The 15,697-nt window shown below is 47.0% G+C and overlaps 1 protein-coding gene across 1 annotated transcript in view; it reads left to right on the top strand.

Moving 5' to 3' along the window:
* The first annotated feature begins 2,687 nt into the window (after positions 1–2,687).
* Positions 2,688–15,697, top strand: part of IAH1 (isoamyl acetate hydrolyzing esterase 1 (putative)) — a 48,555-nt gene continuing 35,545 nt past the window's right edge. Inside the window, exons 1-2 of the mRNA XM_082252044.1 lie at positions 2,688–2,767; positions 14,363–14,415. Coding sequence (XP_082108170.1) covers positions 2,720–2,767; positions 14,363–14,415 — 101 coding nt within the window. The 5' untranslated portion in view covers positions 2,688–2,719. The remainder of the gene's footprint in view (positions 2,768–14,362; positions 14,416–15,697) is intronic.

Genomic DNA, 15,697 nt, shown 5'->3' with positions numbered 1-15,697 from the left:
CCCGTGCACTGCAAGGGTTAAATGCGTGTTTAGGTCTAAGGGGGTCAGGGAAAGCAAGTTTGCTCCCCTATACCCCATCAGTGGACTGATCCATGGTGTCTTCACATCTAAGGCAGGGCTGTGAACTCTGCCTTGGTCTTATTGACATCAGAGGACCTGCAATCACCGGGGAGTAGGGAAGAAGCTACAGGAAGCGTTCTTATAGCATGGACAATTGGGTAAGGAAAACTACTTTTCCTGTTCCTTAGACCGGCCTTTTTCAACCAGGGTGCCTTGAGGTTTCTTCAGGGGAGCCTTGGCAAAATGCCTAAAAATTGCCCAAAAAATGTTATACAAGCCGGCGTGTGGATAAAGCCTGCCTTTTAGTTACGTAAAGCCACAGGTTTACTTTGTCCTCCATTACAATCTTCTAGTCTGCGTCCTAACAACCAATGACCCTCCCCTGCCCCTCTCTGTCAGCGTTGGGGGTCACATTAGCTGAGTAATGGAGAAAATCCGAGGGAGAAGAGAAACATTGGGATACTAGTCAGTACCAGTATGAAAAAGGGGATTTAGAAGAATAAATCGCCTCCAACGTTGGTTGTCCTACATGTGTGGATGTTGATGTATTATGTAAAATGATTACAATAGTTTACATTTTAGAATATGGTGCCTAAAGATTGTCCACAATTTTAAAGGGTGCCTTGACTGAAAAAAGGTTGAAAAACCCTGCCTTAGACTATATGAGCATTTAATATCTGGTTCCCTGGCTGTCATCATGCAGATCCACAAGGTTCATTGCATTCTTTGCCCATTCACACTACCGCGACTGGTCAGCCTGACAAGTCGCGGTCCATTCAGTGCTACGGGAACCGTTCTATTAGGAGCAACTCAAGTTGCTCCGACTTAGAAAGTAGTTCCTGTACTACTGCGGGCGACATTAGAGCGACTTGCATTGACATTCATTATATGAAGTCCGCGCAAGTCGCGATGAAGTCGCGGTGCACGAGACTTCACAGGTCGCCTCCGAAGTCGTGCCGCGGTAGTGTGAACCGGCACTAAGTCCGTATGTTATGACTTGCAGGGACCTTGGCACCAATTGAATCAACAAAATTAAATTCTAAGAGCTCATTTACACCAGAAGCAGTGGTGCTGCACTAATCGTATAGACCAGGTACAATGCCGGGTTCCTGTGGTGTCACTTCACAGCACCACATTGCTTCATGCCATATATATATCTATCTCTATAACGCATGGCATTTCAATAAAGTTTTGTAAAAAAAAAAAAACAAAGTAAATCGTGCCATTCACCAGAATAAGTGCCCAGGCACTGTGTCTCGCAGCACACACCAGTGATATCACAGCTAACTAATGTAAATAAGCCCTAAATCTGTCACCAAGCTGCATCTTAGGCGAACGCTTGACAAATTTGCTTTGCATCTAGAAGCCAACTAAAAAAGTTTGGGGCTAGTTTTTTTTTTTTTTTTTCTAACTAACAACGCTTTACTTTCAACGACAAAACCCCTTCTCTTATGTGGGCTGACAAAATCCCTGGGGCCAGGATGCAATTTCTAGTCGCTATGGAGACCTGGCGCCTGGAATTTGTCGAGCCCTGCCCGAGAGAATAAAATAGTGGAAGTTCCAGTTTTTTCTGTCACGCAATATTACCACAAAGGTCAAGGAAACACAAAATTTCCGTAAAAAACACATTAAAGTTCATTTTAGGGGGCAGAAAAACAAAATAAATTACACATTTTTTTCTGTAAAATGTAAAAGTCGAGGTTGCACCGAGTAAATAGATACTTAATATGTCAAACCTTAAATTTGCGTGCGCCTGTGAAATGGCGACAAACCCTATATTTTCCATAAGCGACGCTTTAAAAGCCCCCTATGCAGTTGGTCATCAATTTAGCGTTACAAAGGAGAACTAGTGCTAGAAATATTGCTTTCATTCCGGCGTGCGCAGTGATGTGTATTACAATCGACAATCAGAATGTGTACAGAACGCCCCCCCCATCAACATCATTTCCTGCTTGTGTGATTGGCTCACTGATTGTCCCAGAAGTCTACAGTAGTCAGATTTCCGGCATCCCCTGTCATTTTTGGTGAGATACTTTCAAGGGGAAATCACATCTAAAGGGATGCAGACCTTGCCACTTTTCTCATTAGAGCCCTGCAGGTGCAGCAGCTGATTGGTAATTATAAATACACTCCCATACAGATTCACTTACCACATGGACACAGACAAGCAACTATTCCTTCAGAATAACAAAAGGAAGGAATCTGCTAAGCCCCCGTTCACATAGGGGCGACGCTACTTCGCACCGCGACCTCCGAGGTCGCGGTGCGAGCAGCGCACCGCGACCTCGGAGCGGCCGCCACGGACTTCATAACATTGAAGTCTATGGCGGTCGCCTCCTGGTCGCCCCAAAGAAGCTCCGGACCCTTTTTCTAAGTCGGAGCGACTTGTGTTGCTCCTATTAGAACGGGTCCGCAGCTTCCCTATGGGAGGCGACCTACGGCGACCTGTGAGGGGACCAGGTCGCCTCACAGGTTGCCTTAGTGTGAACGGGGGCTAAAAGGTTTGGTAAAATCCTTGCAATGTACACAGATCACCCAGAGGGGATTGTTGTTTTCTCAACAAAAGTGGGGTTATTCTTTAAGAAATGCATGTGATTTGTCCTGCAGTTTCTGTATTCACGTATAATCTGTGTTTTAGACCTCCACTGTAAAATCTGCCATGATTTCCTGGCCTCGTGTGGTTCTGTTTGGAGATTCCATCACTCAGGTAAGTTGATGTCTCGTATTACTCTTTATTAGTGTTCACACTTGAAGTACAGTGTATCCAGAAACTATTCACTTTTTCCACATTTCATTATGTTGCAGCCTTATTCCAAAATGGATTAAATTCATTTTTTTACCTCAAAATTCTACAAACAATCCCCCATAATGACAATGTGAAAGAAGTTTGTTTGAAATTTTTGCAAATTTATTAAAAATGAAAAAAATCACATGTACATTATTATTACAGCTTTTGCCATGATACTCGAAATTGAGCTCAGGTGCATCCCGTTTCCACTGATAATCCTTGAGATGTGTCTACAACTTGATTGGAGTCCACCTGTGGTAAATTCAGTTGATTGAACATGATTTGGAAAGGCACACACCTATCTATACAAGGTCCCACAGACCTTATATTAACAGTGCATGTCAGAGCACAAACCAAGCCATGAAGTCCAAGGAATTGTCTGTAGATCTCCAAGACAAGATTGTATGGAGGCACAGATCTGGGGAAGGGTACAGAAAAAATGAGCACAGTGGCCTCCATCATCTGTAAATGGAAGATGTTTGGAACCACCAGGACTCTTCCTAGTACGGCTGCCTGGCCAAACTGAGCGATCAGGAAAGAAGGGGCCTTAGTCAGATAGGTGTCTAAAAACACAATGGTCACTCTGACAGAGCTCCAGCGTTTCTCTGTGGAGAGAGGAGAACCTTCCAGAAGAGCAACCATCTCTGTAGCACTCCACCAATCAGGCCTGTATGGTAGAGTGACCAGACGGAAGCCACTTCTCAGTAAAAGGCACATGACAGGCCACCAAGTTTTCCAAAAGGCATCTGAAGGTCTCTCAGACCATGAGAAACAAAATTCTCTGGTCTGATGAAGCAAAGATTGAACTCTTTGGCCTGAATGGCAAGTGTCATGTCTGGAGGAAGCCAGGCACTGCTCACCACCTGGCCATTACCATCCCTACGATGAAGCATGGTGGTGGCAGTATCATGCTGTGGGGATGTTTTTAATCGGCAGGAACTGGGAGACTAGTCAGGATCGAGGGAAAGATGAATGCAGCAATGTACAGTGACATCCGTGATGAAAGCCTGCTCCAGAGCACTGTGGGCCTCAGACTGGGGAAAAAGGTTCATCTTCCAACAGAACAATGACCCTAAGCACACAGCCAAGATAACAAAAGAGTGGCTACAGGACAAATATGTGAATGTCCTTGAGTGGACCAGCCGGAGCCCAGACTTGATCCTGATTAAACATCTCTGGAGAGATCTGAAAATGGCTGTGCACTGATGGAGCTTGAGAGGTCTTGCAAAGAAGAATGGGAGAAACTGCTCAAAAATAGGTGTGCCAAGCTTGTAGCATCATACTCAAAAAGACTTGAGGCTGTAATTGGTGCCAAGGGGCTTCAACAAAGTATTGAGGGATTTTTTTCTTTTTAATTTGTAAAGATTTCAAACAATCTTCGTTCACATTGCCATTATGGGGTATTGTTTGTAGAATTTTGAGGAAAATAATGAATTTTGAATCCATTTTGGAATAAGGCCCATAACACTACAAAATGTGAAAAAGGTGAAGCGCTGTGAATACTTTCCGGATGCGCTGTAAATCTGTCACATACCTGGGCAATGCATGTCATTCTAAAATGTATACACACAGGTTACCTTCAGTGGTAAGTGTATGTCAAAGTGATCCAGATACATAGACAGCTGAGGGTAAGTGGGTGTCATGATTAGGAATATCGACCCATGCAGTAGGCCCCTCTGCAGTGAGGTGCAGCTCTGAAGTCCAGCAGAGGAAACCTTAGTCTAGGCTGACAACTGCTTGATATTTTAGTGCAGCAGAAACCGCATTCTTAGTGCATAACAGAAAGTTAACGACTTCCCGTAAACCGACGTACCTGTACATCGGCTTGAAGAAGTGGTTGTACTGGGGTGATGCCTGCAGCTAGAAGCTTCCACCCGGTACCATTTTTTAGAGCCGGCGGTCGGCTTTCTTGACAGAACAACCGATGCAGCTCAGCAGCCGCTTAGCTGTTATCCCAGCGAGCGGGAGGGGATTTATAGCAGGGGGGAGTACCGCGCTTTAAAGGTGCTTAGTGCATGCTATTCATATAAATACATTTACTTTCAGTGCTTTCAAATGTTAATAATATAAATCCCTTGTGCTAAAATTGTATAAATATTCTCCAGTGCATAAATAATAACAATTAAAAAAATTTTCATTAATATCTCTCAAATATAAAATATTTCTTATAGGTGATGTAAAATATGTGCTATAAACTTAAAATTAATTACTCGTATTGCCGCTACGTCACTTCCGGTTTGGCTTCCAACTGGAAGTGACGTAGCGGCAATACGAGTGTTATGCATTTGGAAAGACGAAGGAAAATGTGAGTCTGTTATTTTAAGTCTGCTTTAATAAAATCACCAAACGGTACTTCACTATTGTGGCCCCATTTATTTTGGAGATACAAAGACTCCACACATACCCCTTGGAATATCGCTTGAAAGAGGAAAGAGTGTGGGGATTAGTGGCCGGATCCATTAACCATAGAAAAGGAGGAAATACCACATATGATACAATACAAAGCTGGTTATAAAGGCAATTGAAGTGAGCGCTTAGGACACCTAGTGGCCACTGCATGGAAGAGCACCTGCATGAATTTTGGGAAAGAAAAGGCGTTTGAACATACACAACCTTATTTATATATTTATTTCAGTGTAATATAAGGACACTTTTGGCACTTTATCACTTTTGAATTATATATTTATTGTAAGCTTAAAAGCACATACTTTATCACTGGCACTTTATTTAACAATGTATAATTAATTTTAAGGATTGTTTATAGCACATATTTTACATCACCTATAAGAAATATTTTATATTTGAGAGATATTAATGAAATTTTTTTTAATTGTTATTATTTATGCACTGGAGAATATTTATACAATTTTAGCACAAGGGATTTATATTATTAACATTTGAAAGCACTGAAAGTAAATGTATTTATATGAATAGCATGCACTAAGCACCTTTAAAGCGCGGTACTCCCCCCTGCTATAAATTTCTGTATTGTGTAGGTTACCAATAACAGTACCTGCAGCATTAAAGGAATTAAGGATTTATATAGAGTGACAGCGCGAGAATTTCACCAACCCATTATATTTATAGAGCGGGAGGGGATGTTACACCCCCCTCCCGCCACCTTCCTCTGCTCTGCCCAGGTCTCCCGTCCCACTGTGAGACCCGAGCAACCAGCCGGCACATACGGCAGCTGGTTGGAGTCCCCAATGAAGCCGAATTCGGCTTGGATTAGGTCACCGATCATTTAACCCGGAAGTGACGTAACTTCCAGTATACTTGGCTGCCAGTGGCGCTGATTTAAAAAAAACTGACAGTATTCAAAAATGCAGATTCCGGCGCTATGAATACTTTGAAGTGCAGTGGAGGGGTTTGGGGTCTTTAAGACCCCCGATCCATCCATAAAGGGTACCTGTCACTGCCTATTACTGTCACAAGGGATGTTTACATTCCTTGTGACAGCAATAAATGTGATCAGAATTTTTATTTTTTTATAAAAAGTGTTAAAAATATATATAGTTTTTTAAAGTGCCCCTGTCCCTGTAAGTTCGCACAGTAAACGCATACATAAGTCACGCCCGCAAATGAAAATGGTGTTCAGATCACACGTGAGGTATCGCCCCGATCATCAGAGCGAGAGCAATAATTCTAGCAAAAGACCTCCTCTGTAACTCTAAACTGGTAATTGTTACATTTTTTTAAAGCGTTGCCTATGGAGATTTTTATGTTCCGTATTTTGTCACCATTCCACGAGTGTGCGTCATTTTAAACCGTAACATGTTAGGTATCTATTCACTCTGCGTGGCATCATCTTTCACAATATGCAAAAAAATTGGGCTAACTTTACAGTTTAGTTTTTTTAAAATTCAGTGAAGTGTATTTTTTCCCCAAAAAAATTGCGTTTGAAAGGCTGCTGCGCAAAAACCGTTTGGCAAAAAATATTGCGATGACCGCCATTTTATTCTCCAGAGTCTTTGCTAAATATATAATGTTTGGGGGTTCTAAGTAATTTTCTAGCAAAAAATACGATTTTATCTTGTAAACAACGAGTCAGAAATAGGCCTGGTCCTTAAGTTGTTAAAGTGATTGTAAACATACATTTTTTAGTTTTTTTTAAAACAACAAACATGCCTATACTTGCCTGCTATATTCAATGGTCTTGTACAGAGCAGCCCCGATCCTCTTCTTCTGGGGTCCGCTGCCAGCACTCCAAGCCCCTCCTCTTCATTGGGTGCCCCATCGAAAGCTGCTTTCCATGGGGGCACCTCTGCAAGCTCGCTCTCGAGTCCTGCTGCTGTGCCCATTGACACAGACAGCAAGACTTGGCCCCGCCCCCCACTCCCATGTCACAGCTTTTGATTGAAAGCACTGGGAGTCATTGGCTCCTGTTGCTATCAATCTGTCCAATGAGGAGAGCGACAGCAGCTCGAACTGCTGCGTTTGTGCACATCACTGGATCGGATTCAGGTAAGAAAAAGAGGGGGGGTGGGGAGCTGCAGCACAGGTTTCTCTTGCGTCCTCCGACAGTCGCCGCCCTCTTCATATTCGTCACAATGGGGGTATTAGACTTTGCTCCGAAGGAGTAGCTAGGCAACAGAATATGTTAATATAAAAGTTTTAACACATCCCACCCCCAGGGGGTGGTCCCCTCAGTCAATACCCTCCTACTTCCTGTATCCATACTCCAGTTTCAATGTCTAGCTTGTCAGGAGTGGCTGGCTCTCTCTGTGCTGGGGCTTTGTGCCCCAGACTCTTTCTTCTTTTTTTGATTTTTTGTTTGAGTTTTCTCTCTTGCTTTACTTAGCTGTTATTTTTTCAGCGTTAGTTAGTTCTTCGGATGAAGAGGATCATGCAGGCTGGGTCTCGGGCTGATCCCCCTGGTCGCAGGTTGTGGGTCGGTGGCTTCCCAGCCTGCCATCGAGCGTTCAGTCAGGTATCGCTCCTGGCGCAGTGAACGACCCATCCCTGTTCGGTGCAGGGATGCTTGGTGAGGTGGCTACCTCACTGGACGCTGTGCGGTTTCTTAACCCACCATTGTGCTGCGTCCTGGATGCGACTCTCCTTGCCTTGTGTGCAGCGGTTTGTTCGCCTGTGCGGGTTCCCCACGCCATCCGTGGAGGTAAGTGTATTTATGTGGGGACCTGTCTGTTTTGGGAGGGCTGTCAGTCTGGGACTGTGTTACCCTGCCTGTGTTCACACTGTGGATTTGTTTCTCCCTGTCTCTCTGGCTGCATGCTGTGGGCATAAGGAGGGGGGGGCTGGGCTGCACTGTCTGTGTCAGCCTGTGTATGTGTGAAGGCTGTGTGCTGTGGGACATGCTTTTGACCATGTTGGGGCACTTTACAGCGATCGCTACGGCGATCCGCCATGTTTTTTTGCATGGGTGGTGTTAATGCATCACTGTAGTGGGGGAGCGGCGGTTTCGGCGCCAAACGGCGCCATTTTGCCTGCACTCGCCCAGCCGCATGTTTTAACTATGGGCGGCCATTTTCTTGTAGCCTTCCATAGGCTTTAACAGAGCGCCCTGATTGCATCACTTCCTCTTTCCTGGTGTGCACGATCACGGCGGCAGCTACAGCGAGGTCTCCTTCAGGTTTTTACCTTTCTGATCTTCCTTTATCCATTGCCTGGGTTCTGTGTCTTCCCTGTGGGGGTCTCAATTGTGCTGTGTGTGTGTGTGTGCGGTGGGCTGCGCTCGCTGCGCTTGTTAAAGGGGCAGTTAACCCCTTCTTGGCCAGCAATAATTTTGGGGCAATGGATTCTCAGGAGGGCAAATTTCCTACCACATTGATGGGTAGTCAGGGGACTGCTGTTTCCCCCCCAGGGGGGGATTTGGCTGCGATTGTGGCTAATCTGGCAGCACAGGTGCAAATGCTGGTGGCTGCTCAATCCACAAAAAGGTCCAGAGATTCAATTTCCTCTGGTTCAGAGGGTGATGGTGCAGGGGCTGGTGTGGCCGGGGTCTCCTTATCAGGGTCCCGTTCCTCCCTGGATCTTGTGGGGTCCGAGGTGGAGGCTGAGGTTGAAGGGGTGGATGATTCTCCCCCTGGCTCGTCTGAAGAGCTTGCGCTCATGGATGAAATGGTTGCTTCTATTAAGCATACGCTGCGCTTGCAGGATGAACCGTGTCCGCCTGCTGCCTTGGCAGCTTATGGGACAAAGAGACGGCGCAAAACATTGCAGGTTTTTCCCTGCACGGATGATTTTCAAAACGCTGTTAAAGAACAATGGCGTAATATCCGCAAGCCTTTTGCTGTACCCAGTAGGTTCAAATTGCGTTATCCTTTCACGCCCGCTACTGACGAGCGTTGGTGTGTTCCACCTCCGGTGGATCACGGGATCGCGGTTTTGAATAAGTCCACTGCGATTCCTGCTGAGGATACCCCGGTGTTCCGGGATGCCACGGACAAGAGGCTGGAGTCTCTTGCCCGTCATACCTATTCTATTATGGGTTCTATGTTGAAAGCTCTGTTTGCTTCCCTTATGGTGGCCCAGGCGGTCGCGAGTTGGACGCAGGTGCTTAGACGCGTTTTGGTGGCTGACTCAGCCCCGCAGGCGACATTGGACATGGTGGATCAAATCCATCAGGGTGTCATGTATTTGTGCGATGCGGACTTGGATATGGTCCCGTTGGCCGCACGTGTACACGGTGTGGCGGTGTTGTCTCGCCGTTTGGTTTGGTTGAAGTGTTGGTCGGTGGACCAATCTTCTCGCAAGACTTTAGCCAATCTTCCTTATGACGGTTCTCGCCTTTTTGGTGAATCCTTGGATACACTGATAAAGGGGATCACGGGTGGTAAGAGCACGCTCTTGCCCCAATCCCAGAAGGCTAAGTCGACTCCTGGTAAGAAGCATGCTTCCTTTCGGCCCTCTCAGGGGTCCTTTCGTCCGCACTTTAAGGGCAAACCGTTCAAAGGTCAGGGCTCTCAAAAGAAGCCGTGGACAGGTAAGCAGAAGTCCGGCCAATCCGGATCCGCTGCCCACAACAGTGCGGCCTGAAGGGGCGCCCTCACCCGGTTCTGGGGTGGGGGGACACTTGCTCGGTTTTCTACAACCTTGGCTGACCCGTGTTCGGGACAGGTGGGTTCAGGAAATCGTTCGTTCTGGTTACAAGATCGAGTTTCTCTCTCGGCCGGAGAGAAGATTTTTTCCCTCAAATCTTCAACTGTCTCTGGAGCGTTTGCGGGATCTGCACCTGGCGGTGCGGGACCTGAGAGCTCAGGGAGTGGTGGTCCCGGTACCTCATCGGGACAGGTTTCGGGGGTTCTATTCAAATCTGTTCACTGTACCCAGGAAGGAGGGCAAGGTTCGTCCTATTCTGGACCTGAAGGCTCTAAACCGCTTTGTGCGGGTTCGCAAGTTCCGCATGGAATCTCTGCGGTCGGTGGTGGCTGCCCTGGTTCCGGGGGAATTCATGGCCTCCATCGATCTGAAGGATGCGTACCTACACATCCCCATTTTCGAGGGTCACCAGAGGTACCTTCGATTCGCCATTGCGGAGGATCACTACCAATTTGTGGCGTTGCCTTTTGGCCTCGCCTCGGCTCCGCGGGTTTTCACCAAGGTGCTTGCGCCACCGCTGGCCTTGTTAAGGGCCCAGGGCATCTCTGTCCTGGGGTATCTGGACGACATTCTGGTTCGGTCTGCGACCAGCCAGGGTCTGGAGAAGGATCTGTCCGTCACGGTGCAGACTCTGCAGGAGTTTGGTTGGACGATAAATTATCCAAAATCGACACTGTGCCCGACGGTTCGTCTTCCCTATTTGGGAATGATCCTGGACTCGGTCCAAGCGAAGGTCTTCCTACCGGACGACAAAATCAGGGTTCTTCAGGGAGAAGTCCAGTCCCTCAGGGACGTTCCGTGCTCATCCCTGCGGAAGTGCATGCGGTGTCTGGGTCTGATGGTCTTGGCTTTCGAGGCAATTCCCTTTGCCCAGTTTCACACGAGGGGTCTCCAAGCGGAGATTCTGTCCAAGTGGGACGGGCGTCCGCAGTCTCTGGATGTCGAGGTTTCGTTGAGCCGTCGCACCAGAAGGGATCTTCTGTGGTGGCTCCAGTCCCCGGCGGTGTCGGGGGGAAAGTCTTTTCGTCCTCTTTCATGGACGGTGATCACCACGGACGCCAGCCTGTCAGGCTGGGATGGTGTTCTGGGCGTTCTGTCCGCCCAGGGGACTTGGTCGGAGGAGGAATCCTCCCTTCCGATCAACATTCTGGAGTTGCGTGCGATAAATCTTTGCCTTCACCGTTGGACGGACAGGCTGCGCGGCTGTCCGGTTCGGGTGCAGACGGACGATGCCACGGCAGTGGCTTACGTCAATCACCAAGGGGGCACCAGGAGTGCCCGAGCGGCTCGGGAAGTGGCCGGCATTCTTTCTTGGGCCGAGACTCATGTCCCGGCGATATCGGCGGTACACATTCCGGGGGTGGAGAACTGGCAGGCGGATTATCTGAGTCGCCAGACCCTGGATCAGGGGGAATGGTCTCTCCACACGGCTGTCTTCCAGATGTTGTGCGCGAAGTGGGGTCTTCCGGAAGTGGACCTGTTCGCGTCTTGTCTGAACAACAAGGTAAAAAGGTTCGTGGCAAGGACGCGCGATCCTCGGGCAGACGCGTCCGACGCGTTAGTGGCCCCGTGGCACCAGTATCGGCTGCTGTATGCGTTCCCGCCGATCCAATTGCTGCCCAGGTTCCTTCGCAGGTTGAACTCGGAACCACACGCGGTGATTCTTGTGGCACCGGACTGGCCTCGCCGGTCCTGGTACGCGGACCTCGTGAACCTGGCGGTTGACGCTCCTTGGCGTCTGCCTCTTCGAGAAGATCTCTTGTCTCAAGGACCGATATTCCATCCTGCTTTACAGTCGCTGGCTTTGACGGCCTGGCTGTTGAAACCGAGGTCCTGAAGGATAGGGGTCTCTCTCCGGAGGTCATTCACACTTTGATTAACGCGAGGAAGTCTTCCTCGGGGAAGGTCTATCACCGTACTTGGAAGGCCTATTTTGCCTGGTGTGAGTCCAGGGGGTTTTCACCTCGCACTTACTCGGTGTCTAGGGTGTTGTCCTTCCTTCAGACGGGTGTCGACCAGCGTTTGGCGCTGGCTACGGTCAAGGGTCAGGTGTCTGCGCTGGCCGTTCTTTTTCAACGTCCTGTGGCGTCTAACTCTTTGGTTAGTACCTTTGTTCAAGGGGTGCGACATCTGGTCCCTCCTAGGAGGGAACCTTTACCTCCTTGGGACTTGAATCTTGTTCTGTCCGTGCTACAACATGCTCCCTTTGAACAGATCAGGAAGATCTCGTTGTCCATGTTGTCCAAGAAAGTCGCTTTTTTGGTGGCGATCACTTCGGCTCGCAGGGTTTCGGAGCTGGCAGCTTTGTCCTGCAAGTCTCCATATCTGGTCCTTCATCTGGATAAGGTGGTCTTACGACCTAACCCTTCTTTTCTTCCGAAGAGGGTTTCGGATTTTCACATCAATGAGGATATTGTCCTGCCTTCGCTGTGCGCGAAGCCCAAACATCCGAAGGAGGTGGAGCTGCATTCCTTGGATGTTGTTCGGGCGATTAGGGTTTACCTGAAATCGACTGAATCTTTCGGCCAGTTGGATTCCTTGTTTGTCCTTCCTGAGGGACCTCAGAAGGGCTTGGCTGCATCGGCCTCTACCATTGCCAAATGGATCAGACAGACTGTGGAACAGGCCTATGCTTTGAAGGGGAGAGTTCCCCCTTGTGCCTGTGAAGGCGCACTCTACAAGATCTCTGAGTACATCTTGGGCCTGTCGTCATGGGGCTTCTGTGGCCCAGGTGTGTAAGGCGGCGACTTGGTCGTCCGTTCACACCTTCACAAAATTCTACAGAGTGGATGTTCAGGCATCGGCAGATGCTTCCTTTGGCCGCAAGGTTCTTAGTGCGGCAGTTCCTTAGAGCCTCTTGTATGGGCTTCTTGGCTGTTGGGATACATGTTGTTATCCCTGGGTTATTTGTTTTCCTGGGATTTTTTGCTTCTGTTGAGCAAGTTTTTTCTTCTGTTGCCCAGAGGGTTTCCTTCCTTTGGTAAGGTTCTTTTCTCTGCTGTGGAGACGGCGTTGCCTTGGGCGCGGCTGCGTTTCCCACCCCTCATGTTTGCACTGCTTTGGGACGTCCCCATTGTGATGAATATGAAGAGGGCGGCGACTGTCGGAGGACGTAAGAGAAAACGGAATTTTTGTAAAATCTTACCTGTAAAATTCCTTTCTCTGAGTCCTCCGACAGTCGCCGCCCCCGCCCCTCTTTTGGGGTTGAATGTACTCTCTACTGCTATTCCACTGAAACTGGAGTATGGATACAGGAAGTAGGAGGGTATTGACTGAGGGGACCACCCCCTGGGGGTGGGATGTGTTAAAACTTTTATATTAACATATTCTGTTGCCTAGCTACTCCTTCGGAGCAAAGTCCTAATACCCCCATTGTGACGAATATGAAGAGGGCGGCGACTGTCGGAGGACTCGGAGAAAGAAATTTTACAGGTAAGATTTTACAAAAATTCAGTTTTTTCATCTTAATGCATAGAATGAATTAAGGTGAAAACCCTTGAGGCTTTACAACCACTGTAAGAACCCAGTGGATTTCTGGCAGGATCACAGGGTACTTTTCTGTAATTTAGCCTTTTATAAAGGGACATTTGCACAAACCTTGCACATGTATTGCAGGGATGTTCTGTACATGATTTTTTTATTTTGTCCCAGCATACACTTTAAGGGGTCAATTTATACAAAGAAATGCTGTGTAGCATTTGCTCAGCTATACCAAATAATCCCTGTAAGGTGTCAATAGATACACTATGTTGTCAAAAGTATTGGGACACCTGCCTTTGCACGCACATGGACCTTAATGGCATTCCAGTCTTAGTCCGTAGGGTTCAATATTGAGTTGGCCCACCCTTTGCAGCTATAACAGCTTCAACTCTTCTGGGAAGGCTGTCCACAAGGTTTAGGAGAGTGTCTATGGGAATATTTGACCATTCTTCCAGAAGTGCATTTGTGAGGTCAGGCACTGATGTTGGATGAGAAGGCCTGGTTTGCAGTCTCCGCTAGAATTCATCCTAAAGGTGTTCTATCTCCCATTCAGCCCAGTTGTTACATGTATAACCAGCTTTAGTATCTCTCTTTAGCAGCTGCAGGTAAAAGGCTTGATCTATTGCGAGGGTTTTGTCTCCCCAAAATTGGCCTTTTGATTTAATTGTCTAGAAATTGCAGCCATGCTGTAAATCAGACGGGACCCTCAGTATATATTCTAGCTCTAGCTCATTATGAATGTCTGATTGTGTTGCCGTCCATTGACCAGCTCTTCCCTTTTAGTATTTGATCTGCCATGACAAAACAAACTGGCTTTTGTGCAGCACAGAGATTTCCTTTTAAACTTGTTTGATCATCAGGCCCATATAGGATACCCTTCCCCTGTGCAGATACCGGACACTATGTACCTTCTGTTACATGTAGCTTCAGACAGCAGCTGTAAAATCTAATCATTTGATCATTTTCTCCTTTTAGTTTGCTTTCGAAGCGAATGGATGGGGAGCGACCCTGGCTAATAAACTTGTAAGGTGAGTTGGATTATCTATGGCTTGCATGCTTTTCTTTACAAAGTTCAAGTGAACCTGTGCTCTCTCTATAGAAGGCAAAGTAGCGGGTATAGTTCAAGGGTATCAAAACCCTAACAGTGAACTTCTCTTATTTGGTACCTTATGAGCTGCTAAATATCTTATGGGATATACAGTGCCTTGCAAAAGTATTCGGCCCCCTTGAACTTTGCGACCTTTTGCCACATTTCAGGCTTCAAACATAAAGATATAAAACTATATTTTTTTGTGAAGAATCAACAACAAGTGGGACACAATAATGAAGTGGAACAAAATTTATTGGATATTTCAAACTTTAACAAATAAAAAAATGAAAAATTGGGAGTGCAAAATTATTCAGCCCCTTTACTTTCAGTGCAGCAAACTCTCTCCAGAAGTTCAGTGAGGATCTCTGAATGATCCAATGTTGACCTAAATGACTAATGATGATAAATAGAATCCACCTGTGTGTAATCAAGTCTCCGTATAAATGCACCTGCACTGTGATAGTCTCAGAGGTCCGTTTAAAGCGCAGAGAGCATCATGAAGAACGAGGAACACACCAGGCAGGTCTAAGATACTGTTGTGGAGAAGTTTAAAGCCGGATTTGGATAAAAAAGATTTCCCAAGCTTTAAACATCCCAAGGAGCACTGTGCAAGCAATAATATTGAAATGGAAGGAGTATCAGACCACTGCAAATCTACGAAGACCTGGCCGTCCCTCTAAACTTTCAGCTCATACAAGGAGAAGACTGATCAGAGATGCAGCCAAGAGGCCCATGATCACTCTGGATGAACTGCAGAGATCTACAGCTGAGGTGGGAGACTCTGTCCATAGGACAACTGTCAGTCGTATACTGCACAAATCTGGCCTTTATGGAAGAGTGGCAAACAGAAAGACATTTCTTAAAGATATCCATAAAAAATGTCATTCAAAGTTTGCCACAAGCCACCTGGAAGACACACCAAACATGTGGAAGAAGGTGCTCTGGTCAGATGAAACCAAAATCGAACTTTTTGGCAACAATGAAAAACGTTATGTTTGGCGTAAAAGCAACACAGCTCATCACCCTGAACACACCATCCCCACTGTCAAACATGGTGGCAGCATCATGGTTTGGGCCTGCTTTTCTTCAGCAGGGACAGGGAAGATGGTTAAAATTGATGGGAAGATGGATGGAGCCAAATACAGGACCATTCTGGAAGAAAACCTGATGGAGTCTGCAAAAGACCTGAGACTGGGACAGAGATTTGTCTTCCAACAAGA

Source organism: Pelophylax lessonae (assembly GCF_965119305.1).
Source record: "Pelophylax lessonae genome assembly, chromosome: 3".
NCBI classification, from domain to species: Eukaryota; Metazoa; Chordata; class Amphibia; order Anura; family Ranidae; genus Pelophylax; species Pelophylax lessonae.
Note: the sequence above shows the minus strand (reverse complement) of the source record. Positions and strands in the feature narration are given on the sequence as shown.